A 27,665-nucleotide genomic window follows, 5' to 3' on the forward strand; every position below is an offset into this window, starting at 1 on the left:
AGTGCGGTAGTAGAGGGAGCATCCGCGGCACAGGACGTCTAAGGGCCAGATGAAGCGATGCCATGTGGGGGCAGAAGAAGTCTAAGGGCTGACACACAGCTCCATCCAAATGCTCCCTTAGAGGCGGGCTTGACCAGCAGCAAGGCTGTCTCTCTTCCATGTAAAGCTTTGCACCACAATAGTCCAATCTTTCAGGGGACTGCCCACAGACTAGTTATCACAGCACCTGGCAGGATCACAGCCACGGGTAAGGGGGGACAGGGAGGGACCCGGCACTGGTCACATTTAGAGACGCAGAAACCATTCTTCGCATCACCCAGGTTTTCCCACCATCTCATTCTCACCCCAACCTGGAGAATTTGCATCTCCAAGTGCCACCCGTGCACCTGTCCCCTCTCCTCCACCTCACCCTGGCCTCCTGCCACTCCCCTGGCAGGCAGGGTCCTGGCCTCAAGTACCCACGATGGAGGGGAGGGGGAGCAGAGAAGGGATTTTCCACCCTGAAATATGCAGCAGGTCCTGCTGCCAGCTGGTGAGCAGCCCGAACCCCAGGCTCTGCGGTCTCAGGCCCCGCCCAGGTTGCGCTGGAGCAGGAGTCCCGAGGCTTCTCAGGGGCAGAACTGACGTCACCCAGAGATGTGGCTGCCTGGCCAGGACTCCACCTGAGAACCACCCTGACCAGAGCTGACCCTCGTCTCTGCAGCTCCTGGCACTCCACGCTCCAGCACCTGCCCCTCTGGCCCTGTCCTCAAAGTGTGTCCAGCCGTATGTTCAAATCCAGAATATCCCTGTGAGACAGAGGCCACAGATCCCGGCTTCTGAGCCTTTCTGGGACATCACACCATTTCTTCACGACTTCGGGTCTCACGTTCCCTCTTCTGGAGGGAACAATAGGGAGAAAGGCACAGCGATCACAGCAGAAGGGGAATGACCGGGCCAGAGGACAGACGGGTGGCTTGTGCTGTGCCTGTGTGTGTGCACACGAGCACGTGTGGTGTGTGTGTGTGTGTGGGGGCACCAGGAGCAGGGTTGGGATGCTAAGAATTAGGCACATTAGACACAAACGTCAGCTCAGTGGAAGGAAGATCCTTCTCACTCTTCTCTAGCACAGATGGTACCCAGTTGACAACGGCTCAGCTTCAATTTTTTGACTTTGCAATGGTACAAAAGCAACTCACATTTGGAGTTCTCGTTGTGGCTCAGTGGTTAACGAATCCAACTAGGAAGCATGAGGTTGCGGGTTCGATCCCTGGCTTTGCTCAGTGGGTTAAGGATCTGGCGTTGCTGTGGCTGTGGCGCAGGCCAGCAGCTACAGTTCCGATTCGACCCCTAGCCTGGGAACCTCCATATGCTGCGAGAGCGGCCCCCAAAATGGTGAAAAGACAAAAAACAAACAAAAAAACCCCACGCATTCAGTAGAAACTGTACTTTGAACTGTAACTTCTGATCTTTCCTGGGCTGGCGATGTGCTGCACGCTCCTGTCACGATGCCAGGCAGGGCAGCAGCCACAGCCCCCAGACGACCACGTGATCACGAGGGTGAACAACTAATAGATTGACAGGTGTTCTGCCCCCACACAACATTCTGTTTTTCACTTTCAGTGCCGTAGTCGGTATGTTACAGGAGATATTCCAGACTTTATTATGAAACTGGTCTGTGTTAGATGACTCTGCCCAACCGCAGGCTGATGTAACGGTGCTGAGCACGGTCAAGGTAGGCGAGGCTCGCTCGGATGTGCAGTGGGGTAGGTGTATTAAATGCATTTTTTTTTTGGTTTTTTGTTTTTTAAGGACTGCACCCGTGGCATAGGGGTCCAATTGGAGATAAAGCTGCCAACCTACGCCACAGCCACAGCAACACAGGATCTGAGCCGCATCTGCGACCTACACCACCGCTCACGGCAACACCAGATCCTTAACCCACGGAGCAAGGCCAAGGATCGAACCTGCAACCTCATGGTTATTAGTTGGATTCGTTTCCACTGCGCCACAACAGGAACTCCTAAGTGCATGTTTGACTTAGGATATTTTCAACTGCCCATGGGCTTATCGGCACATAATCCCATTTTAAGTTGAGGATGAACTGTGTTGTCTTCGGCCACACCCTCTCTCCCCAACCCTGCCTCCAACCACCCAAACTGCTGTCCTGAACACACTAGTCTTCCCTCTCTGGCCCTGGGTTCCGGCACCCCCTCTACTTAAAGCAATCTTAGCTACAAGCAAGAGCTGCAGGGTGGCGGAGCCCGTTACTGCCACTGCGATCACCGTACCCTTCTTCCCACTGTTTCCTCCAGAAGAGAGAACTTGAGGCCCAAAGTCGTTCTATAAAGCATCCTCAGCATCCTCCCTGCTCAGCCCGGAGTAGCTCCCTTCAGGCAGCTTTCCTCTTCCCTCATCCTATATGTCCCCAGAGCTCCACTGCTGCCTGCAGTGGAGCAATAACACCATGCAGAGAGGGTGCCCACTCGTCCCATAGGACCCCCGAGGCTCTGCCATCCTGCAACTCTTGCTTGTAGGATGTCTATGGCCCCTGGTCCATGGCAATAAGAACCCACAGGTCAGCCAGGCAGATAGCATGGTCCGGGAGCACTGGACCAGGAGTCCCAAGCAAGATCTGTGCCCTAGGACCGGGCCACCCTGGTCTTCCAGGGCCTGCTCTGTCCACTTGGGTCATCCAGAACCGTCCGGTTTGAACGCTTCTCAGGAAGTAACTCTGGGATAGGCACACATGGGAAATGGGGGAGCAATGGTATATGCCTTAGATCTTTGCCCATAACCACTGGCACTCTTTCCTCCTGGTCAGAGGCCACCTGTGCAAACCAGGCTCCTCAAAGGTTGACAGGGAGGCCGTGGCTAAGACTCTTTTGAGTACTCATCCTATATCATATAATATACTGCGCTCCTCAAAAATAATGAATATATATCCTTTTTTTCCCCCACTTTTTTTATTACTCAATGAATTTTGTTTTCTTTTTGCATGGGCTGTTCCCACAGCATATGGAGGCTATCCCAGGCTAGGGGTCTAAATGGAGCTGTAGCTGCTGGCCTACGCCAGAGCCACAGCAACGGGATCCGAGCCATATCTGCAACCTACACCACAGCTCACGGCAACGCCGGATCCTTAATCTGCTGAGCGAGGCCAGGGATCGAACCTGCAACCTCATGGTTCCTAGTCGGATTCGTTAACCACTGAGCCACGACGGGAACTCCACTCAATGAATTTCATTACATGTGTAGTTGTACAACGATCATCACAGAGAATAGATATCCTTAAGGCTCTTGCGCATGGGGTGGCAAGTCACGAAGATGAGAAAAAAATGTAGTTAGCACTGAGCTCAACTACTCTGGAATGGAAAGTGGGGCCCCAGAGAAGGTAAGAACTCCCCCAGGATCACGCAGCTCCTGTATGAGGTCTGTGGACGACAAGCTCTGCCACAGGCGTGAGGGACCAAAGGGGCCGAGTCAGGCATCCCTCAGTTTGATTCTCCCTTTTCAATCCCATCACGGCAGTGACCATGTCTCCTTCGCTAAGGCCAGCCAATAGGGATCACGCTCAGGCAAACCCCGGCACTGCATGATACCCAGCTCCGGCCAAGGACAGGCCCCGGTCCTGGCCACACACAGGAGTAAGAGCTCTGATACACCTCAAATTCTGCAGCCCAGTAAAGTGCTTAGACCTTAAAGACTGGGGTTCCCCCGGCCCGGAAAACCCTCCCAAATGCATATGACAGGGAACACTTCTGCCTCCAGAGCAGGGAGGATCCTCTAATACCTGTCCAGTACCCATCACCCTTCCTAGGGGAACCACTCTTGGGCCATACAGTTCAGGTGGACCCAAGCTACCCAGGATCAATTGATAAAAACCAAATCTAGGACATACTGTGGAATCATTTGGTATAAATCATTTGGTATAAATTATGGTGTTTCCTGACGGCTGCTCAGGAAACAGAACAAAAGCCTGGACCTACTGGTGGCTAGTGTGAGTAATCAAGGAAGAATCAGTCCCAGAATGAAGCTACCCAGAGGAAGCCTAGTTCATGAAGTCAGAATCCTGACAACATCATGTGGGTCCCTGGATCCAGCCAGACCTGAAACCCGAGGCTTCTCAGTCATGTGAGCCAAGACACATTCTTTCTGCTTAGGATGTTGTGTGCTGTCATTGGTCACTTGCATCTGGAAGAGCTGTGACCTTTTAAGAAGAGCAAGCAAAGCCTGAGAACCTCTCTGGGTCCTTTCAAATTGAAGAACTAGAGAACTGTGCAGGAGGTCCAATGATTCCAGGAGGAGCCCAGGGCTGGGAAAAGTATTTTTTTGAGAGAGACAGAGCCCCCTTACCTGTGCTGGTTTGGCCATGGTCTCGGGTTCTGCAGCAGAAAGCACTGTGGAGAAGAAAGAAATGCCATGAGATTCCTCTGCATCTGCTTCCCTCTCCCAAACGTCCTCATCCTTCCTTCCTTCCTCCCAAGGGAGAGGGTGCTCCCCCTGCTGTTTTCCGGATGCTTCCAGCCCTTCGGGTTAAATCACACCCAAAGACCTGGCTCAAGACCAAATGTATTTTTTGGAAGACAATGGATGGACCAGCCGGGTCCAGATGCTCACACCTGGATGCGAAAGAACCTTGGAACTGAGAGAACTTGGAAGAGGGGGGAAGGCACGACCACTGGCCAGCACGACTCCTCCAGGCCGAGCAGGGAACTTTTCCAGGGGCTGCCTCACTTCATTCTCATAGCAATCAAATTCTATGGCCTCAAATTCTCCTTTTTCTGAGGAGGAAACTGAGGAGGGGGGTTCAGGCAGGTGAAATAATTTGCCCCAGATCATACAGCTTAAAACTGAAGTCTCAGAGTTCTTCTTGTGGTTCAGTGGAAACGAATCTGACTAGTATCCGCGAGGACGCAGGTTCGATCCCTGGCCTCACTCAGTGGGCTAAGGATCCGGCATTGCTGTGAGCTGTGGTGTAGGCTGCAGACACGGCTCAGATCTGGCATTGCTGTGGCTGTGGTGTAGGCTGCAGACACGGCTCAGATCTGGCATTGCTGTGGCTGTGGTGTAGGATGGCAGCTACAGCTCCAATTGGACCCCTAGCCTGGGAACTTCCATATGCCATGGGTGTGGCCCTAAAAAAACAAAAAGACAAAGCAAAAACCAAACCAACCCGTGAAGTCTCTATATACAAAACAGACAAACAACAAGGACGTGTTGGATGGCACAGGGAACTATATTCAATATTTTGTGATAACCTATGATAAAAAAGAATCTGAAAAAGAATATATATACATATATATATATATATATATATATATATGTTCATGCATATACAAAACCAAGTCACTTCACTAAACACCTGAAACACAATATTGTAAATCAACTATACTTCAGTGGAAAACAAACAAATTTAGATCCCAGAATCCATGCCATCTACACCATGCATGCTTTCTTCCCAAGTCACCAAGTTCCAGAATCCAGGGCTTAATGGTCTGCAGGTGAGCACACGCAGGAGCTCTGGGTCACCTGTCGCACATACCAGAAGGGTTATGGTTTCTTTAGCATCTGCTCCAATTACGCACAGCTCTAGGTACTGAGGATACAGCAGTAAATAAAAGAGACATATTGAAACATGCTTTTCTGGGAGTTCCCGTCATGGCTCAGTGGAAACAAATCTGACTAGTAACCACGAGGATGCAGGTTCGATCCCTGGCCTTGCTCAGTGGGTTAAAGATCCGGTGTTGCCATGAGCTGTGGTGCAGGTTGCAGATGCAGCTCAGATCTGGCGTTGCTGTGGCTATGGCACAGGCCAGCAGCTGCAGCTCTAATTTGACCCCTAGCCTGGGAGCCTCCATAGGCCGGGGGGGGTGCCACCCTAAAAAAGACCCAAAAAACCCCAAACAGAAAAACATGCTTTTCTGGAGCTTACTCTATAATGAGGAAGAAAAACAAATGCATATGATAAAACCTAAGGACAAAAGATAAAACTTGGTCAGGAGAGAGTGACAAGGGGTGTGACCTCAGGTGGAGTGCTTGGAGGTCTCATGAACCACATGGATACCTGGGGCAGTGCGGTCAAGGAGCTCAGTGTGGCCAACGCGACAGCAGGGAATAGAGTGGGGACACTGGGAGGTAGGATGTGGGGTCAGGAGACCAGTGCCTGAGGGCACTGGAAAGACTTGGGGTTTTTCTCTGAGAGGACAAAAGGCCATGAGTGTTGGCTAAGGACTGAACAAATGGGACACACAACCCAACCTCAACGAAAGGGGTGTTTTATTCCTAAAGGGAAGGAACAAGAAATAAAGCTGGAGTTCCCGTCATGGCTCAGTGGTTACCAAATCCGACTAGGAACCATGAGGTTGCGGGTTCGATCCCTGGCCTTGCTCAGCAGGTTAAGGATCTGGCATTGCAGTGAGCTGTGGTGTAGGTTGCAGACACGGCTCGGATCCTGCATCACTGTGGCTGTGGTGTAGACCGGTGGCTACAGCTCTGACTGGACCCCTAGCCTGGGAACCTCCATATGCTGCGGCAAGGGCCCTAGAAATGGCAACAAGACAAAAAAAATAAAATGAAATAAAATAAAAAATAAAAGACAAAGAAAAAAAAGACAAAAAGGAAACAAAGCCTTCTTACCTAAGAAGAAATGCAAAAAAGGATGTCACTGGATTGAAAAGGGGAAGAGGAGGGGGTGGGGGCGCCGGGCTATTGAGCAGGAAGGCAGAGATGGAAGAGAAGTGATTTTCTTGGGATAAGAGGAGACAAGACCAGTGCTCTCCCTTTTAGTCCGGACTGCACAAAGTGATCGTTTAAAATCATGCCTATGTATGACTTTTTAAAGGTAAAAATAACCAACTCTCTCAGACGTATATTCAGTAAAACCTACAAGGAGCTGAACTAGAACAGAGGGTGGAAACCAAGGAGATGCTTAACCTCAAGGCTTTCCAGTTCTTCAACACCACCCTGCTACCTGCCCCTCACCAAAAAAATGAAAAAAAAAAATCACTGAGGGGAAAGCAGCCCCTGCTCTCAGCCTCTCATCCTGCTCTCACTCTAAGGCCACTGGAAACGTGCGACCCAGTGGGAAGAACACACGTTTGGAGTCAGACAGACAGACATGGATTCACTTATTAGCTATGTGACCTTCAGCATATGGCTCATCTCTGATTTCAAGGTTATCTTTTGGAGGGGGGCATGACCACAGCATGTGGAAGTTCCCAGGCCGGGGTTTGAACCCGCTCCATAGCAGTGACCTGGGCCACTATGGTGGCAACACTGGATCCTAAATCCGCTGCGCCGCAAGAGAACGCCTCAAGGTTATCTTAAGTACAAAATCAAGGCTTTCTTTCCCCTTCCTGCCTCGGAGAATTATCCGAGGATGAGACTTGTGCTAAGGCCATGCAGAGGTGTGGCTCCGGAAGCAGTGGCATTCAGTATACCAGCGAAAATTCCGGGGACAGTACCCTGCCGGGTTTGCCCGTGTGTCCCCGCTGCCTGAATAAGAGTCCCCCAGACTGTGGTCGGCAGACAGGCTTGAGATACGGTTGGGAGTGAAAGGCAGAGAGCCGTGATCTGCCTGTAACCACAGCGAGCTCAGAGCAGAGTTTGAGAAAACTCTGCTGTTTCCCTGACAACGAGGGGCCCTTTGATACAAATGTGCAGCGCTCCCCAGGAAATGGAAACTCCCCGGAGGGGGAGAGGGAGCCCACATCTATACCAGGATGTGGCCAGGAGCCAGCTCTGGGTTTCCCCAGGCCTGGGCAGAGGGCGAGGGCACTCCAAGGCCAGCAGAGCAACAGGGTCCCCGGGAGGCCCAGAAAGTCAATGGAGACCTGTCACCTGCACTTTCAGCTTCAAAGCATTTTCCTTTGGCCCTGGTGCTGGAAACTTCGGGGGCTGATGGCAGGCAGTCCAGGCCCAACTGGATGCTCGGAGGAGGGGCCTCCAAGCCTCTGGGAAAATACTCTCCGTGTGCATGTCTTATGTGTATATAGAAAGCAAACTCCTTTCAGAACTAGATGTTCTGACTGCCGTTCAGGGGGCTGAGCTCCAACAGCCTCTCCTCTGAGGGCTCAGGGAAGCCCTGGAGCTAATCACAGAGGCGCCAGCTACCCTGGCTTCACAAGGGAGAGGCTCGGATCCGTCTCAGAGCAATCCGGACCAGACTTCTCAAATTGCCTGCATAAATGTTTGCCATGCATGTTTCAGAATCCCAGAGGGCCCCTGATAATTAATCCGCTCTCCAAGCCCCTCACTTTCTAGACGGGGTGAATGCATCTCGGGATGGATGTGTGACCTGCCAGGCCCAGACAGGGGCCGACTGCTCGGCCTCCCAGCCCCATACAAGCCCCCAGATGTTAAGAAGAGGCCAAAGGAAAAGACCCAGATTCTGGTTCCGAGCATGCCTCTCTGTAACCTCGGACAAGGCAGCTTTCCTCTGCAGACCTCAGCTTCTTCATCTGCAAAATGGGGATAATCTCACCCCCTCCCACCCCCGCCTTGGCAAAACCCAGAAGGGAGGTGAGAGGCTTTTGTAGATTTTCTGGGGATTTTTCACAGCAAAATCTCAGAATCTCCATCCTAGGAGAGTTCTTGCCCAAGGCCACAGGACTCCTCTCTGTGCCCCCTTACCCCTGATATGCAGGTGTCATCGTCTTGGTTGAAAATAGCTTCTCAAGAATAGCAGGTATGGCCATTCTACACCACTGCCTCTCTCCTCCCAGGAACCCCGAAACTCCGAATCTCTATGTGGGCTCGCTGTGGCTGATCATTCCAGAAACCCATTCGAGGGTAGAGTTACCTGGTGGCCTTGTCCTGCTGTGGCCACCTTCTTCTGCCTTAGTCCTTTAGGCTGCAAACAATGGTGATTCCTTCCTTCCCCACTGGCAGCTCAGGGCTGACGCTAGGACGAATGCTCTGGGACAGAGACTAGCAGGGCTGGCTCAACCCCCACTGCCCAACCGCAGAGCTGGGGAAACTGAGAGCTGGACAGAAAGGTCCTTAGTCCTACAAAAGGCACAGGCTTGGAGGTCAGATCTGTGAGTCACACATCTGCCCCCATCCATCTGTGATTCTGTCAGTTAGCTCAACATGCCTCTCAATTTCCATACCTGCAAAACACACATAAAAACACCTCCGTGTACGGGGAAATCAATGAAATAATGGATGATAATAATGAGCCTGGTACATAGTAAAGGCTTAATGAGTGGTAGCTTTTATTATATTGTATTGTTCCAAACACTTACAAGGGAGGCAGCGTGGCACTGTAATAAAAAAAAAAACTGCAGGCTAGGAGTTTCCCGGTGGTCTAGTGGTTAGGATTTGGTGCTTTTACTGCTGCAGCCCAGGTTCAGTCCCTGGTCTGCGAACTGAGATCTCATAGCAAGCCACTGCAAAAGGAAGGGAGGAAGGAAGAAAACACAGGTGTTGCGGTCACAGCCCGAGTTCAGGTCTGACCGCTCATGACCTTGGGTGCGTTACCTCCTTCTTCTGACTCAGTTTCTTCCTGTGTCTGAAAACGACAATCTCATCAGGTGTTTGTGAAAATCCAAGGAAGTAAGGCAGGGAACGTATTTAGCCTGACCAGATACAGAGAAGAGGTTTAAGTGGTTGCTTCTGTCATCACAATCATCCTTATTAGAGCAGCAATCTCCAACGTGGGGTTCTGGGCACAGCAAGGCTGCACGATGAGAATATTCCAGCTTTCTAAATTGATCTTATGCTTCCACAATCAGGAGTTTGGATTCAGTGGAATGAAGCAGAGGAAGAAGGCGGGGGGAGGGGGGAGGAAATGCAGAATGCCAGGCAGAACAGAAACACCAGCATAAGCAAAAGCATTTCTGGAAGTTCCCATGTTAAGGATCCAGCTGCAGATGTGGTTCGTGTAGGCTGAAACTGTGGCTCGGCTTCCATCCCTGGCTTGGAAACTTCCACATGCCTTGGGAGCAGCCAAAAAAAAAAAAAAGAAGAAAGAAAGAAAGAAAGAAAAGAGAAAGCATTTCTGTTCTCAAGAGGTAGTTTGTGGGCTTTAGAGGGATAGCATGCACTTTGGGAAGGAGGGAGATGCTGAGTGTAAGGGGATGGGGGATCAGGTGTATGTGGGAAGGGCAAACTGGGATAAAGATAAGCTAGAAGATCATGTAAAAAAATCACCCAGATCTCTGAGCTCCAGCAGTGCCCCAGGCACTGAACCTGCTTTGCCCACTTGGCTTCAATGGCCCCCAGCAATGCAGGCCCTCTGAGCTCAGCATTCAAGGCTCCAGACATCCTTCCAGACTGATCTGCCCTCCCCTCTTCCTCTTTACTCGCCACACCCTCTTCCCCCCTAAACCAGGAAGGTCTTTCACCAGCTTTCTAGCATCAAAACCAGTGCTTTTCGATTCTGGCTTCATGAAAGCCACCTGGGGAGTTTTTCAAACTTACCAAAATATATGACCAACCCCCAGAGATTCAACAGTTCTGGGAGGAAGCCTGGCTTGTGGTCATTTGTTTGTTTGTTTGTTTTCAGGGCTGCACCCAAGGCATAAGGAAGTTTCCAGGTTGGGGGGGGGGCGGGTTCGAACCAGAGCTACAGATGCCAGCTTATGCCACAGCTATAGCAACGCTGGATCCCGGACACACTGAGGGAGGCCAGGGATCGAACCAGCATGCTCATGGCTACTAGTCGGGTTTGTTTCCACTGCGCCGCAGCGGGAAGTCCCCTGGGTTGTGCTAATTTTTTAAAAAAACTCGCCTAGGTGATTCTGCTAAGCCAAGAGGGATTTCTCCTGCCTTTGAATGAGTGTGACTCTGAAACCATTGACACATGAGTGGCTTGGGTTGACCCACTGTGGAGTTACCATTCCTCATTTAGGTGGAGGTTGCTTGTCTTGAACACATTGTGGGGAAAAATAATCCGAGACTATGCAGAAGAGTCTTAGAGATATGTTCATTCCGGCCTATCCGATAAATATCCAGGGGACTTCCTTTCCCTCCCCCACCTCTGGTGGAAAAACCAGTTTGCCTCCATTTGTACACTCCTTTCAATATAAACGTGGCTACTGATTCTCTTAGGAGCTGATTCTAACATCTGCCTGGTCCAGTCCCTGATTCATGAGTGGAATAAAATCTTTGGCACACAATCATTTTTCTTTCGGAGTGAGGGGTGATTTTACATTTTCTTGATGCACCCCCACCACCAGGCGTGATTTATAAGGCTAACTAGGAGAAAGGTACTGAGTGGTTTTCATGCTTTCTTTAGGAACGCCGTTGAAAAATCCCCAAATAAAAGGAATCGTCTGGCCTAGTGGTTTTCAAACTCATTATACAGCCAGGAGGCGAAATAACTTGAGGGGTTAAGTGACTTGCCCCAGATTCATAAAGAAAAGTTGTGATGAAGCAGGTGCCCATTTTTCAAAACATAGTTATTAAGTGCCTCCTGCATGCCCACTGGGTGGGGGCTGGGGGTAGAGCAGACAAGGAGACAGATGAGTCTCCTGCCCCCACCAACCAAGCTGACAAATTTTGTGCCATGAGCTCTGAGGTTTTTTGATCCCATACGCCACCAGTGACAAAAGAGAAAAAATATCTCATTCATCATGATAAAGCCTTTTTAAGCATGACACTCAAAGCACACATAAGAAGCCTAACAGTTGCTTCCTGTACCCCGAGAAAAATCATCTTTAGTGCCTCCCAGAATGTGTCTACCCCACTTCAGAGGGCCCTGGCCCAGGACATCTAGATCTTTCCCTTTCCCAAAGGCTCCCCTCCGCCCTGCTGCATCTGCAGGAAGACACTCAGGACCAGCCCCTCCGGCCCCCGCCAGGACCTGTGTTTAATGAAGCCAGAGTGAATGCCATTCCTGGCCCAGCGCCCGGGCACATCCCCCAGCTCCTGGCACTCAGGTTTCTTAGAGAGCAGTCTTTCTTCTCCTGACCCGGAACTATTGATCCCCAGGCTGGGTGAGGCCCCAGGAGCTCTTCTGGCTGCCCTGGGTTTGGAACTGGCATTGGCTGGCTAGGAATCCCAGCTCAGGTCACTTTTGTGGGAAACAGCAGTGTCGTGTCCCCCAGTACAGAGGTGGTGGCCAGACTGCTTGAGATGGAAGTTTGACCTGCTGGTTACATGGCCTTGAGCATGTACTTAACCTCATATGTAAAATGGGGGATAAAAATAGTGCCTATCTCAGAGGAGCTGTGGTGTGCATAAAAAAAAATTGAGACCTATCTAGTGCTTAGATGCCACCCTTGAACACAGGACACATTGTGTAAATATGAGTCTTCTCTCTTCCCTCTACTTTGGAGGGCTGCGTTTCCACATCTGTGAAATGGGCGTGCTAACGGCATCTATCCTATCCAGGCCTGGTAACTTAGAAGGGTTCAATAAATGATGAAAGTTACAATCTTTTTCTTCTTTTTTAGGGCCACACCCGCAGCATATGGAGGTTCCCAGGCTAGGGGTCGAATCGGAGCTGTAGCCACCCATCTACGCCACAGCAACTCGGGATCCAAGCCGCATCTGTGACCTACACCACAGCTCATGGCAACGCCGGATCCTTAACCCACTGAGCCAGGTCAGGGATCAAACCCTCAACCTCATGGTTTCTAATCAGATTTGTTAACCACTGAGCCACGACAGGAACTCCAAAAAATTACCATTTTCTTTTATCATTTACCGGCACACCTGTTTTGCCAAGGAGGAACCTTAGGCCCGGGTCACCTGTCTTCGCAAGCACCACACCCTTCTGAGGTTACAACAGTAGCACTTGATGCTCTGGGCAGGGCGCTCGGACAATTTTCAAGGCACCTTTTTCACATCTGCCATCTTACAGTCTCATGAGGGTGGATTTCAGCCTCATCCTCGTTTTACAGATGGGCGATCTGAGACTTAAAACCCCCAGGCCAGGCATTCCTTCCTAGCCCCTCTCTGGGGAGGCTTCTCAACCCTAGGAGGAAAGAGAGTGTGGCTGGATTCCAAACCAAGAAGTTTAAAAAGATAAGGGCAACCCCACTCAAGACCTCCTCTCTTCCGTTGAGGCGCATGCATGCTCTGCTCAAAAATCAGGGGAGAGACCACACCCTGAGCCTTGTCCCCACCCAGGAAGCATCTTGGAAGGGCTGGGTGGGGTGGGGCTGGACCTCCCCAGAAAATCCTAGGATGATACAATAAGAAGAGCGAGGCAGCCCCATGTTGCCAGCTGGATGCCCTGGGCACAGCTCTTACCCCTCTAGAGAGGAAGGCACTACAGCCCAGGGGGTAAGAGTGTGCCCAGGGCCCCAGCTGGTTAGTGGCAGAGCAGAGGCTAGGACTGGGTGTGGCTGGAGCCTCGTGGCCCAGGGCTGCTTCTGGGTGCTGCAGTGCAGATGTTCCAGACGCTGGCAGCTACCCAACACTGCAGAGCTCCCCAACCCTGGACCAGGAATAAGCCTTAAGAAGCCAGGGCCCCGACTTCTGAGGGGCAGCTCCCTCCTCTGCACCCTGGCATCCAAAGTCTGCCCCAGCTGTGGCCCCTTCCCAGAAACCGCAAATATTTTCTGTATCCCAGCAGCCTGTGCCTTGGGAACAAAGAGCGAAGGCAAAGAAAGATGGGTGAGTGACTGTCCCAGCTGCAGAGGGGGACAGGGGCCTCTGCCCCACCCTACTCCCACAATCCTAAATCTCGGAACAGCTGAATCCTACAATGCCAGCCCTGGAAGTGGCCCCCAGTTCAGCAGACTTTGCTACAGAAGGGGAACCAAGGCAAAGAAAAAGAGAGAGTTTATTCAAGGACCCCTGGCCCTTGGAGCTGTGACCCAGCCTTCCACTGATTCCCCCCCCCGCCCCCGCTGTCAGGCCAATGCCCCCTGCACAGGGGCAGAGCCTGCCAGCCAGAAGGGCAGGGTCCATGGGAGCTGAAGCTGGGCAGGTCGCTGACCTCCAAAGGGAAGGCCAAGCAGGTCTTCCTGGGTCAGTGGGGCCGGCCATTTAAGGTGTGCTTTGGGTAGGGGGAGGAAGGGGAAGTGAGGAAAAAAGGCGGCCCAGGGAAACCAGAGTTCTCTCACAAAGCCGGGAGCCTTTTCTCCAAATTTGGAATTGATGGGTAAACCCACCAGCATTTTGAGAAAAGAAGCGGGAGGGAGGAAGCAAGAGGTGAACGGTCCTCCCCAAAGATCCCGGCCCCCTCCCCTCGCAGGGCCTGCTGAGATGGGCCCGGCCGTCCAAGCCTGCAATCAGGACGTCCCAAACCTGCAATCCTCGCTCGCAGCTGACAAATAAATCAATTCTCACAGCCATTGTCTGGGGTGGGGGTGGGGTGGGGGTGTCAGGTTTATCAGCTCTGGGCTTGGAGAAGGAAACTGAGGCTCAGAAAGGGAAAGCTACAGATTTAAGATGACACTGCCCCGTCGTTGCTGGAGCTGGTATTGGGACCCAGGGTATTCCACTCCCACACGAGTCTCTGCGAAGTCATCTGAAGCCCCCCAAGCTCTAGCAAGGCAGAAAAGGCGCTGATGGGGAGCAGGGCGAAGGGTGGGGCCTCTGGCCCATCACAAGGTCCCTGGAGCGCCGCTAGGAGTCCCCTTTAGCGGCAAAGCGTGGCCCCGAGAGGGCGGGAGGGGTCCATCGCGGACCTGAGGTGTGGACAGCCGGTCCCTCATCCGTCGGCACACAGAGAGTCCTCCCCCAGCGCCACACACAAGCCATTTCGGGTGCAGCCCCGGGGTCTGACTCTTCCGGCCCTCGGTCTTCAGCTTCGGCCACACCCTTTCCTGCGGGCCCTTAGACCCCTCTTCCCCCCAGGTCCAGCTGCCTCCAATCCCGGGCCTCCAAAGTCTCTCCAGTCCCGCAAAGCAGGGCCAGCAGCCCGCGTGGCCTCGGCCCAGGTGCCCCCAGCCCCTTCACCACATCCTCCGCAGCGCAAGCCCTCCCCTCCCTTCCCCTCCCTCCCGCAGCCCCCGCGCCGACCGCCTCCGCTTCCCCGCCTGCTCGCTGCAGGGAAGATGCGCTACGCGGTGCTGCCCCAGACGCGCTCTGCCCGCGACCCTCTCCGGCTACCGCGCCCTTGGGCTCCCGGTCCCCGCGGCCCCCACCTCCCGCGCCCCTCCCCGGAGCCGTCGCTGGCTGGCGTGGGTCAGCATGACTGCGCGTTTACGGCTCGGCCCCGCGTCCCTGCAGCCCCCCCGGAGGAAGGAGGGGGTCCCGGGCAGCGACTCCCATTGCCAGCCTCAACCCGCTTACCGCGCGTGGCGGAGGCCTCTCGCAGGGGACCGACAGAGGGGCAGAAGGACGCGCGGACGCGGAGCTCGCTGGGTCAGAGCCCGTTAGCAGAGCGCAGGGGCGGGCCGGGAGGACGGTCCTCAGCGCCCGGGCCGGACACGTGGCGCGCGGGGGCCAATCCGGCTCGCCCCGCCTCCGCCCTCCCCCCCACCCCCCAAGTTCCTCCGCTCCTGGAATCTTAGAATGTCACCCGCCGCGGGGTGGGGGTGGGGGTCGGTGCCTGGAGAACCTCCGTCTGGGTCCAGACACTAGAGAGGGAGGGATTTGGCCAAGGTCGCCTGGCCATTCGGGGCTAGGAGTCAACGCTCCTGACTCCTAAGTCTTATGGATCGCCAAAGCTTTGTTGAGAAACAGAACTTTGAGGCTTAACACAATTAAGGCCAAGTGCTTACCATGCCTGCTCAGATTCTGTCCGTCAACAGCTCCACCGGGTCTGTGGCATTACTTACCCACTTCCCAGGAGAGCCCAGAGAAGTCCAGTTTTAAAACCAAGGTCACACAGCTAGTACGTTGTGGAGCCGGGATTCGAACCTGAGCTGGGTGACCAGAGAGGCCCTTGCTCTAGCTTGATTCTGGGGCGTGCCCGTAGTCCAGAGGAAAGAGAGACAGACCAGCATTACAATCCAGGGCTGTGGGGAAACCCACAGAATAATTTTAAAACGTGATAGGCACTTTGGGAATTTGGAGGAAAGTGACAATGTCTTGAACGGGATTTGTAAAGTCTTGCTGGAGGAGGTGATGCTGCAGTTAAGGTCCTTAGCACTTCCTACCCACCCACTGCTTAGAAATTCTGCTTTGGTGAAAAGACGGCCGTCCTGGGCTGCCACTTGGGTGATGAATCTTCACGAGCAAGACGCCTAGATGCTCTACTTTTCAATTTACTCCACCAAAAGATAGGGATATACAAAGCTTCTTCCAAATGTTGTCCTCAGTCTGGCACGAGTTCAGAGAACTCCACAAGGGAACCTGATACAGAAGTGCGTTCTTTCGACTGTATGTTCCTCCGATGTGTATTGAGTACCCTCTGTCTTCTGGGCACTGAGCTGGGAGATTGAAGTGGGCAAATGAGAAATGAGGCCCTGACCCACCTTCACGGAGCTTCCCACTCATGGAAGACAGATGGTTAGGTCTTTGTTACAGTAGGTTTAGGCAGTTGTAATCTGGAAAGTATAAACTGCTTTCAGGGCCCTAGAATGGGCTCTTGTCTACACTCGGAAATGACTTGTCCGAGGAGACACCTGTGCTGGACAAAGCAAGACTTTACTGGGAAGGATCACCGAGGCAGAGAGCAGCAGGCCAAGGGAACCCAGGAGAACTGCTCTGCCACACGGCTCACAGGCTCAGGTTTCTTGGGAATGGGGTTAGTTTCCAGATTGTCTCTGACCAGTTGTTTTGCTTGGTCCCCATTTGGTCTGGCTCAGGGTCCTTTTGGCAAGCACAAGCACCCCTCAGCCAAGATGGATTCCAGTGCCCCGGATTCCAGGGAGATGGGTGGTCTCCTCCCTCCTAGGGGCCCCTCTCTAATCCTCCCAGTTAGTCCTCAGGACAGCACCTTATCAGGGCCTCCTGTTGTGAAGACAGCTCACGCAAGCGGCTATCATTGAGCCCAGCCAAGGTGGGCGGTTTCCGTCAATGGTCCCCCTGACAGTGCTAGGATGTCCATAGCAGATACACCCAGCCTAACCTAGACCTGTGGAGAGAGTGGTGCTGTGACCAAAAGATGAATGGACTCTGGTAGGAGACAAAGAAGAAATTAAAATAATTTCCCTAGTGGTTAAAATAAACAAACAGGTCCACTGTTAGGAGAAGTGTGAGCCAATACAAGTGTGTGTGCCCAGCACACAGTGAGGCCAAACAAACTGAACTGTTGGAGTCTGGAGCAGAGAATTCATTCCAGGGCCAAGCCAGGAGAACGGGTGGCAGGTGCTCAAACCCTCTGAACATCCCAAAGGTTTGGGGGTAGAAATTTTTATAGGCAAAATTTGGGATTAGGGCCGCAAAGTGTGTGACTTTCTTCTGACTGGTGGGTGGTGAGCGAACAGGGCAGTGCTCCAGGAATCTTGCCCTCAGCCAGAAGTTGCCATCTTTCCTCTGCCAAAGATATGGTTGTATGCATGCCTTTAGGAGGAACCAGGACCTGCCTTGTTTCTTCTTTCGTGTTTCCGCATTCTTTCCCTTCCTTCATTAGCAACTGTTTGAAGCTGCCCCTTGGAACTCAGAGAAGGTCCAGGAGGCTGAATGAAGCCCAGGGAACACAGGATTTATACCCGGGAGCCCCATAGGGTCCTGCCGGGCTTCAGAAGCAACACCTTCTAAGATGGAATATGAAGCGACTAGCCCCAATGAGGATGGAGGTGGGGTCTCCTCCAGCATCACAATAGTTACTGCTGGGGAGTTCCTGTTGTGGCTCAGTGGTTAACGAGCCCAACCAGGAACCACAAGGTTGTGGGTTCGATCCCTGGCCTCGCTCAGTGGGTTAAGGATTGGGGGTTTCCATAAGCTGTGGTGTAGGTCACAGATGTGGCTTGGTTTCCACGTTACTGTGGCTATGGCTGTGGTGTAGGCGGGCAGCTACAGCTCTGATTTGACCCTTAGCCTGGGAACTTCCATATGCTGCAGGTGTGGCCCTAAAAGAAAAAAAAAAAATAGTGACTGCTCTTTATGGAGCCTTTTGTATGAGCCAGGCACTGTTGTAAGTGCTCTAGTTGCAAGGTGACATGTGATCCTCACAATTCGTTAATCAATATTTCTCCAGCACCTACTCTGAATCAGGCACTGTTTCAGGAGATTTATCAGCAAAGAAAATGATGACTTCTGCCCTCATTCCAGCACAGAGGAGATAGACACGCACTAGGTAAATGCAACAGTATGTTGGTTGGTGACAAGGGCGATGGACCAAAAAGAAGAAAGAGCAGGTGGAAGATGTGCCAGGATGGCAGAGGAAGTTGCAGTGTTCTGCAGGGTGTTTGATGGAGGCCTTTCGAGGAGAGGGTGAGATTGAGCAAGCGTGGAGAGAAGATGATGGTAGCAGAGCCGATTAGAGATCTGTCGGCAGAGGGTTCCTGGCAAAGGAAACATCTGGAGCGCTTGCTCCAGGGCGGGAGCCGGCCTGGAGTGTGAGTGGACCAGCGAGGAGGCCAGTGGGGCTAGAGTCAAGCGAGCAAGAGGGAGAGGAAAAGGTGGGTGTGGGGGCTGGGAGGTGGGAGACACGAGGAACTGGAGCTTCAAGGTCTAAAGGCAAAAAAGAGGAGTTCCCGTCGTGGCGCAGTGGTTAACGAATCCGACTGGGAACCATGAGGTTGCGGGTTCGGTCCCTGCCCTTGCTCAGTGGGTTAACGACCCGGCGTTGCCGTGAGCTGTGGTGTGGGTTGCAGACGCGGCTCGGATCCCGCGTTGCTGTGGCTCTGGCGTAGGCCGGCGGCTACAGCTCCGATTCAACCCCTAGCCTGGGAACCTCCATATGCCGCGGGAGCGGCCCAAAGAAATGGCAAAAAGACAAAAAAAAAAAAAAACCAATAAAGGCAAAAAAGAAAAGATCAACGTCCCAGCTCCAGAAGCATGAGTGAATTTACCCTTCATTCGCCTTCTGGTCCATCTGGGTCCTCAAAGGATGGATGAGGGCTAGACTCCTTACACAGTCTACTGAGCCAAATGCTGATGGCTTAGCTAATCAAATGCTAGCCCTCATGGATACACCCAGAAAGCATGTTTTACCTAGCTCTCTGGGCAGCCTGGTTCTGGACGGAAAATCAAAATGGACTTGGTATTGTCCATTGTCCGAAATGGAGCCTGGAGGCCACCGAAGAAGTGTGACTTATGCCTGTCCTACCCTCGGTGGAACCTGGCCTTTGGACCACTTATCATCCTCCAGAGCATCTATGGTCCTGCAGAACATCTGCCAGAAATTCAGGGTGCTCAGGAGACCCTGACCCCACAACAGTTCGTGACAGCCACCCCTCCAGGACAAATATTTACGTTCTTATGTCAGAATTCAGCCTTATGGCTTTTGCGGTGATCAGCCCCTGACTCTTTCTCTTCCCTGGAACACCCTTGCCGTTTTCCTGGAATCTATGTCTCTCAAATCACAATTCTTAAGACCAAATACACATTTCTTATTTGCAGTTTTCTGTGTTTCTTTGGTGGACATTACTGGGTGGGAGACAAATAGAATAGAATTTCCTGCCTCCTCCAGCACGGCCAGGAACTCCAGTAAAGCACCTGCATGAGTCCATTGTGCTCTATTGCTTTTTGGTGGTCCTGGCCCGTGGTGATAAGAACCTTCCACCTGGGTAGAAATTCTACTCTAGTTGGGTGGCCTCTGTGCCAGCTTCCGTTTTCAGGACTTTGTTTCTCATTTTGATCTGGTGAGTAATCTCTCTCGGAAAAAAGAAAAATTCAACTCTCTAAGGGTAAAGCTGTAGAGTAGCCCCTTTCTAGAACTCCTGTGTACCCTCACCCTGCAAGTATTTGTCTTGTTGGACTATGATTAATTGGGATAATTTACAGTAAAATTGGCCAACCTGGGGCTCATCTGAAATTCCTAAATTAGTTTATCTGCACAGCTAATTTGAAAAAGGATGTGGAGGTCCCAACTTGGCACAGCGGAAACCAATCCGACTAGGAACCATGAGGATGCTAGTTGGATCCCTGGCCTCTCTCGGTGGGTTAAGGATCTGGCATTGCCATGAGTTGTGTTGTAGGTTGCACACGTGGCTCGGATCCCGCATTGCTGTGGCTGTGGTGTAGGCTGGCAGCAACGGCTCTGATTAGACCCCTAGCCTGGGAAACTCCATATGCCGCAGGTGCAGCCCTAAAAAAACAAAAGCCAAAAAAGAAAAAAGGCTGTAAGACAACAAATAGGGGAAGCATATTTCACTGGGCATTGGGAGCCTCTAGACATCATAATGAACCCACTATTGCTTCCCTTCGAGAAAGTCACAATGATCTCAGATTTCCAATTTGGAAATTTCTTCTGAGGCTCCTGAGAGCTCCCTCTCGGGCTCCCTCTGCTCCTTCCTGTTCCCCGGGATGTCCTCTGCAGCACCTTCCTCCCTGCTATCCATCTCTCTGAACTTGCTTTTTATAATGCTGAGATTTTTCCCCTACAGAAAGAAAGCTAGCATATTGCCCCTTCTGTAATGACAGCCCCTTTTAAAACCAGGTATAGGAGTTCCCACTGTGGTGCAGTTTGTCTCTGTGGAGGCTCTGGTTAGATCCCCAGCTCAGGGCAGTGGGTTCAGGACCCAGCGTTGCTACAGCAGTGGTGCAGGTCACACCTCCGGCTGGGGAACTTCCATATGCCACGGGTGTGGCCAAAAAAAGAAAACACCAACCAACCAACCAACCAACCAACCAGGTATAATGCAGGGTGGGTCAACCTACAGTGTCATGTAAGTTACATCTTACCAACCTTTGCAAAACTGTGAATGCAGCTCTAGAAGCTGTTCAAATTCCACCCATCCGTTTTCACGGATCCCCAAACCACCCCTATTTATCTCCAAAGACTTGTAACCTCTCAGGGAAGTCTTACTCAGGCCATCTCCAATTTCCAGGATGGGATGGGGAGAAAAAGTGGCCAAGAGGCCTTTTAAACGCAAACTGCTAAAAAGACTCTCTTGCCCAAACAGCCTCCTTAAAATTGCTTGTCAAGGGCAAATACAGATCTGAAAAGTCTTCTCCACAAATCAAGACAGACCAGTCACCTGAGTGAGTCGACTTAATTGATTTCGACTGTTATTTATGAATGAATGAATGTTTTGTTTTCTGGTTTTGTATTGACGTATAGTTGATTTTGTAAGAGTCAAATAAGTTCATGTTACCTCTGTTACAAAATGGGATGGCAAGAAAAATAACTTCGTATGGTAAAGATTTCATAATTAAATGCACATGTAAATATGAGGAGTTAAGTGAACTTGAACTCTTTAAGAATAATGATGTTTCATGATAGACCCTCTTAAAAGCAGTTTCCTTCTATCTTTTTGGTAGCTTGAAACAGTAGAATTTTGTTAAATTAGATCAAATGATGAAAATGTATTGAATATCTAGATCAATCCCAAATAAGCTAAGGTACTGAGACATTAATTACTCAACATATGTGTCCTTCAACATAGAAACTAAAGACAGTTGGAACTTTGAGTAAATACCTTTGGTGCCACATTGAGAAAATTTTCTGAGAAAGCCTGTTTGTAGAAATTATAAAAAATACTTCTGTTTGCCAGTCTGTTGAATACTAATGTAAAAGTTCTTAGCTGCTGACCTCTTAGTTTTCCCTAGAAATTAAGGTTTTGAAAGGTTAGGAATTTTAATTAATATAGGAGTTCCCATTGTGGCACAGCGGAAACAAATCCAACTAGGAACCATGAGGTTGTGGGTTCGATCCCTGGCCTCGCTCAGTGGGTTAAGGATCTGGCGTTGCCATGAGCTGTGGTGTAGGTCACAGATGCAGCTTGGATCCTGCATGGTTGTGGCTGTGGTGTAGGCCAGCAGCTGTAGCTCTGATTTAGCCCCTAGCCTGGGAACCTCCACATGCCTCTGGTGCAGCCCTGAAAAGGGGGGGAGAAGAATTTTAATTAATATATATACAAAATTAAAACTACTAAAGAAGTTCCCTTGCGGTGAGGATTAAGGATCTGGCATTGTCACTGTAGTGGCCCATGTCACCTCTGTGGCACGGGTTTGATCCCTGGCTCAGGAACTTCCACATGCCATGGACGGGGCCAAAAAAACCTACTAAAATTAGTGAGGAATTAGTGTTTCCACATGCAAGAAATTTTAAAAAGTTTAAAAAGTTTTTTTCACTTTTAAAGTTTTATTGATGCACAGTTGATTTGCATTGTTGTGAAAATGTCTGCTGTACAACAAAGTGATGCAGTCATACATATGCACACATTCCTTCTTTTTCGGTTCTTTTGCCATGTGGATTGTCACAGAGCACTGGGTAGAGTTCCCTGTGCCCTACGGCAGGTCCGCGTCGGTGAGGTGTCGGGAATGGATATGCATCTTGTCAAGGGAAAAGGTGATTTTGTCCCAAAGCTGGTTATTTCTAAATGGGAAATAAAACCAGGGACAAATACAGTGGATGTAGAAAGTTATAACAATTTTGTGAAAAAGAAATCTTTAGGAGGAATTTTTGTCTCACCGGGACTGGCTAAAATCGGAATAAATTTAATTAAGGGAATGAGCTTAAATATCAAAAGTAGGCTGGTGCAAAATTAAAATTTGGTTTTTCTCTCCAGGTTGGTTTTTTGTTTTTTGGTTTTTTTTTTTTTGGTATTTTTAGTGCCACACCCAGAGCATATGGAAGTTCCCAGGCTAGGGGTTGAAACGGAGCTGCAGCTGCTGGCCTACACCACAGCCACAGCAACTGGAGATCCAAGCGGAGTCTGCGACCTACACCACAGCTCACGGCAACGCCAGATCCTTGACCCACTGAGTGAGGCCAGGGATGGAAACTGCCTCCTCATGGATTCTGGTCGGGTTCGTTATGGCTGAGCCACGACGGGAACTTCCGGTTTTTCTCTGTTTGAAGGACAGTTTTTTTCCTATTGATCTGCTCTTGATGATAAAAGGTTATAACAGGTTGACTTTATGTTTTGCCAAAATAGCACTTTTTTTCTGTATTGTCTTTATCAGGTTTTTAATTACTTAAGTAGACCTAGACCTTTCTATATTAAAGAACTAAATTTTGCTCAGAAATATAACCTTCTGTATTTGCCTGTGAAGGCTTCAGTATTTTGTTTAAATGGGTAATAACTAAGTACATTTTCACAGTGACCTATGATCCTACTTGTCCAAGTGTTTTGAAAACTTTCGATGTTTTTGGTAAACTTCCCCAAATCGAATTCTAAGTGAAGTCTTCTTTGACTTAGAACTAACTGTGAGATTTGAAATATTTCTCAGGGCCTCTGAAATGTATCAAAGATTTGTTCTCTCTGCTTGTAAGAAGGAAGATGTTAAACGAATTAGGCTTATTTGATATGTTGCATTATGTGGGAAGCACTGTTTCCTGCGCTATGAAGAGCAGAGTCTGTGGGTGGCTGGGGGCAAGGACTTGTTAGGAATGAGCTGGGGATAACAAGCATCAGCTGCTTATTCCAGGAGCTTTGCTACAAAGTTCTGCAAAGAGATGGAGCCTGTCTGGGAGGGAGGTGGGGGTTGAGAGGAAGGTTTTGGGTTGTTTTTTTGTCTTTTTGCCATTTCTTAGGCCGTTCCCACGGCACATGGAGGTTGGTTCCCCGGCTAGGGGTCGAATCGGAGCTGTAGCCGCTGGCCTATGCCAGAGCTACAGCAATGAGGGATCCGAGCCACGTCTGTGACCTACACCACAGCTCATGGCAACGCCAGATCCTTAACCCACTGAGCGAGGCCAGGGATCAAACCCGCAACCTCATAGTTCCTAGTCAGATTCGTTAACCACTGAGCCACGACGGGAACTCCAGGTTTTGTGGTTTTTTTTTTTTTTTAAGATTGGTGACATCACAGCATATTTGTGTGCTGATGGAAATGATCCCCTAGAGATGGGGAAACAGAGGACGGAGAAAGACTAGCTCTAGGGTACAAGCGTAGGGGCTGGTGCAGTAGCCTTAATTTGCAGTAACTGTTAACTGAAGTGCAGAGAAATCATGGCCTTTGTCCAAAGTCAGCCTGAGGAATTAAGGGCAGGAGTGAAAGCTGGGTCCCCTTGACTGCTGGGCTGTTAGGGCCTTATTCCCAAAGCTGCAGAAGAAGTCGAACATACTGCCCATTCAAAAAAAGCGGGTCATCTTATTCCTGGGAATTAGTCCTAAGAAAATAGTTGGAAATACAGTGAAAGCTTTTTTTAGGTCCCACAATGTATTTTTTAACTGCAAAGAAGACATGGCTGCAGAATAGAAAGTAAGCACCTTTGGTAGACTCACTGGCTGGTGGAAACAAAGCCTAGAAGGAGACAAACAGAGGAGGGAAGCAGGCTAAGATGACCTCATCTTTTTGGCACTGTCCCAAGCCCCTCCATAGAGTGGCCCTTCCAAAAGTGTTTATAAGAAAGAGTGGTGCTGTATTGTGGGCTAGAACAAAGGACTGTATCTCCAGAGTTTCTCTGGAGCTGGGCTGTAGCTTCCCTTGAGTTCAACACCTCCAGGATGCCCCGTGGGGAAGCTGGAAACAGTCAGATACTGCCACCTACTGGCAGATCACAGTTCTGCGGGCTTCCTTCTGGAGAGGGTGCCCTGGGCTGGGCGTTCCCACAGATGGGTCTCCTTAAATTCACTAGAGGAAGGAGCCCCAGGCTGCACTGTTTGTGTGACCAGCAGGAAGACCCCCTTCCCTCCATTACAAGCCCCCGTAAGGTCTGTTTCAGTGCCTGGCATGTCTCCGTAAGACTTGAGGATTGCTTGTCTGTGGAAGAATACATTAAGGAGTTTCACTTGGCATGAAGCAGATTGCTTTCTGCTATGGGGTCTTAGCAAGATGAGGACACTTAGTTTTGGGCGGGCAGGTCCCTTAGAGGATGAAGAGGTCAAGAAGCAGCGTACAAATCAATTTTATCCTGATTTTAATTGTCTCTCTTATTGTAAAAATTATGGGTGTTCATTACAGATAATCAAAAGATAAAAAAATTTAAAGCCGTAATTTTACATTCCAAAGATCGCCTACATTAACACATCATTCTTTATTAAAACAGCAACAACAATAATAATAGCCACATTTAAAGGAGTACTTATGTGCCGTACACACAACTTTTCTTTGCAAAAAAAATTGTAACCTGCTGTGGCTCAGCAGGTTAAGAACCCAATGTAGTGTCCATGACGGTGTGGGTTTCAGTGGATTAAGGATCCACTATTGCAGAAAACTGCGGTGTAGTTTGCAGACATGGCTGGGATCTGGCATTGCTGTGGCTGTGGTGTAGGCCGGCAGCTGCAGCTCCAATTCCACCCCTAGCCCAGGAACTTCCATATGCTGTGGGTGGAGCCATAAAAAGAAAAAAAAAAAAACATTGTGACATATTGAAAATATATTTTATGTCTTATAAATATTGATTTATTTTGAACATCTTTTCATGTGATTAAATCTTATTATTCAAAACATTTAAAGTAGCTGTATCAAATTCCACTATATGGTAATAGGTCAATTTACTTATCTAATTGCCTGTGGATTTTATATGCTCCTCTCCATGGCCTCTCCTGGAATCCTGTTCTTTCCCATCATAATCTGGGTTCCAGTTGGTATTTATATATTCATCTGTGATTTTTGGTTAATGCCTGTCTTCATATCTCCATTGCTTGGAAAATAGATTCTCTATTTTTCGTTTTATTTATTTATTTTATTTTATTTTATTTTTTTGGTCTTTTTGCTATTTCTTTGGGCCGCTCCCGCGGCATATGGAGATTCCCAGGCTAGGGGTCGAATCGGTGCTGGAGCCACCGGCCTACGCCAGAGCCACAGCAACGCAGGATCCGAGCCGCGTCTGCAACCTACACCACAGCTCACGGCAACGCCAGATCGTTAACCCACTGAGCAAGGCCAGGGACCGAACCCGCAACCTCATGGTTCCTAGTCGGATTCGTTCACCACTGCGCCACGACGGGAACTCCTATTTTTCGTTTTAAATTTTTTTTTTTTTTTTCCTTTTTGGCCGCCCCGAGGCACATGGAGTTCCCAGGCCAGGGATCAGATCTGAGCTATCGTTTCGACCTGGGACAATTTAGGTTGATTCTGCATAGTTTTGAGATTATTTTCTAAAACTCAAATTCCAGATAAAGGAGTAATGAATATTTTTGAGGCTTCTGATACCGGCTGCCAATGGCCCCTCCATTTAGAGGAAATCAGTGCACACTGTCACTTGGAAAGTGCAAGAGACACCACTGAGCCTTAGAATCATTACATATACTTCATACATCAAGAAGCGTGATTGCACTCACTATCTGGTCACAACTGAGGTGGACAGAGCAGACCCTATAATCCTACCTAAAGGACGTGGACCCTGGGACCCGAAGAAGTTCTATGACTTAGTCTGCGTAACACAGCTCTTTAGTGCCTGAACTCAGACTTGAACTCAGGCCTTCTCAGGCTGCTTCTTGAGTTTCATCAGCAAACTTACTTCTTTTAGGTTTGACAGCACATTTAGGTCTTCAGAAGGTTTCTTTGACCCAAGAGTGTAATGTGGACCTTTTGGGAAGTCATCACCCCACAGCAAAGCTGAGCTAAGAGATGACCTTGACCCCTAAGGAGAGAGTTATAGGAAGTCTGGGGTCACAGTAAAAAGGGTAGACCTGAAAGCCACCGTAATTAGAGAAGCTGGGTAGTGCAGTGGTTTAGAGCATGGTCTTTAAATTACTTTTTTTTTTGTCTTTTTGTCTTTTTCTCTTTTTTTAGAGCCGCACCAGCAGCATATGGAGGTTCCCAGGCTAAGGGTCTAATTGGATCTGTAGTCACCCGCCCACCCCAGAGACATAGCAATGCGGGATCTGAGCCGCGTCTGTGACCTACACCGCAGCTTGTAGCAACGCTGGATCCTTAACCCACTGAGGGAGGCCAGGGATCGAACCCACAACCTCCTGGTTCCTAGTCAGATTCGTTAACCACTGAGCCACGACGGGCACTCCAGGTCTTTACATTAAAAAGCAAATAAACACAAACGCCCTAGGGGTCTGATTCTGCCACATTTTGTGGGAGTAACTATGAACCATTTATTTTTCTGAGATTCTGTCTTCTTAGTTATAATACATGGGTGTTATAAAATTATCTACCTCTCAAGTTTGCTGTTGGGATTCACTGATGCAATGATATAAGTCGATTAGCAGCAATTAGCACTTAGTCATGAGACAATAAATATAAGCATTACTATTGTGACTCTTTATCAAAAGGATAGAGTCCTGGTCTGTTAATAATGAGAGCTAGTCTGGCTGGGTTACATGACCTTGCCCTGTAGTTTTTGTTTTGTGTCTTTTCATACACTAGTAGAGAGAAGGGGATGGGGGAAGAAATCTCTTAAGATTCCCTTCGTTGTCTGTGAAGACTCAGTCACTCACATTCTAAGATTCCATTTGCTCTTGAAGAATCTGTGTTTTGTTTCAAAATTCCGTGAGATCAAGATTCTGTAACTGCGATCTTCTTTCCTGGATTCCAAGACCCCTTGACTCACTCAAAAGTCTACGGAAAGATTCCATTTGCATGAAATGGGAGCTCTTCTTCTAAGCCTGGCAGAAGCCTGCCGGACTAGCTCTTACTATTCTTGTGGGTTTCTCCTTAAATAGCACTTCTTCAGAAATTCCTTCCTCCTTTGGATTTTCTACGCCTCTCTCCATGGCCTCTCCTGTTCTTTCCCATCATAACCTGGGTCCAGTTGGTGTTTATGTATTCATTTGAGATTTGGGGTAATGCCTGTCTTCATATCTCCATTGCTCGGAAAGTAGAGTCTCTATTTTTTGTTTTAATTTTTTTCTTTTCTGACCATCCCGAGGCATAGGGAGTTT

The 27,665-nt window shown here is 49.8% G+C and overlaps 1 protein-coding gene across 2 annotated transcripts in view; it reads right to left on the reverse strand.

The window, feature by feature from the left end:
* The window catches only part of ANXA6 (annexin A6), a 57,123-nt gene extending 41,834 nt beyond the window's left edge, over window positions 1–15,289 (reverse strand). For both annotated transcript variants that reach the window (XM_047770722.1, XM_047770634.1), the window contains exons 1-2: window positions 15,175–15,289; window positions 4,336–4,379 (exon numbers count right to left, since the gene is read on the reverse strand). In XM_047770722.1, the coding sequence (XP_047626678.1) occupies window positions 4,336–4,353 (18 nt within the window). In that variant the 5' untranslated portion in view covers window positions 4,354–4,379; window positions 15,175–15,289. The remainder of the gene's footprint in view (window positions 1–4,335; window positions 4,380–15,174) is intronic.
* Window positions 15,290–27,665: the final 12,376 nt, after the last annotated feature.

The sequence above is a fragment of the Phacochoerus africanus genome, chromosome 1 (assembly GCF_016906955.1).
Source record: "Phacochoerus africanus isolate WHEZ1 chromosome 1, ROS_Pafr_v1, whole genome shotgun sequence".
In the NCBI taxonomy this organism is placed as follows: Eukaryota; Metazoa; Chordata; class Mammalia; order Artiodactyla; family Suidae; genus Phacochoerus; species Phacochoerus africanus.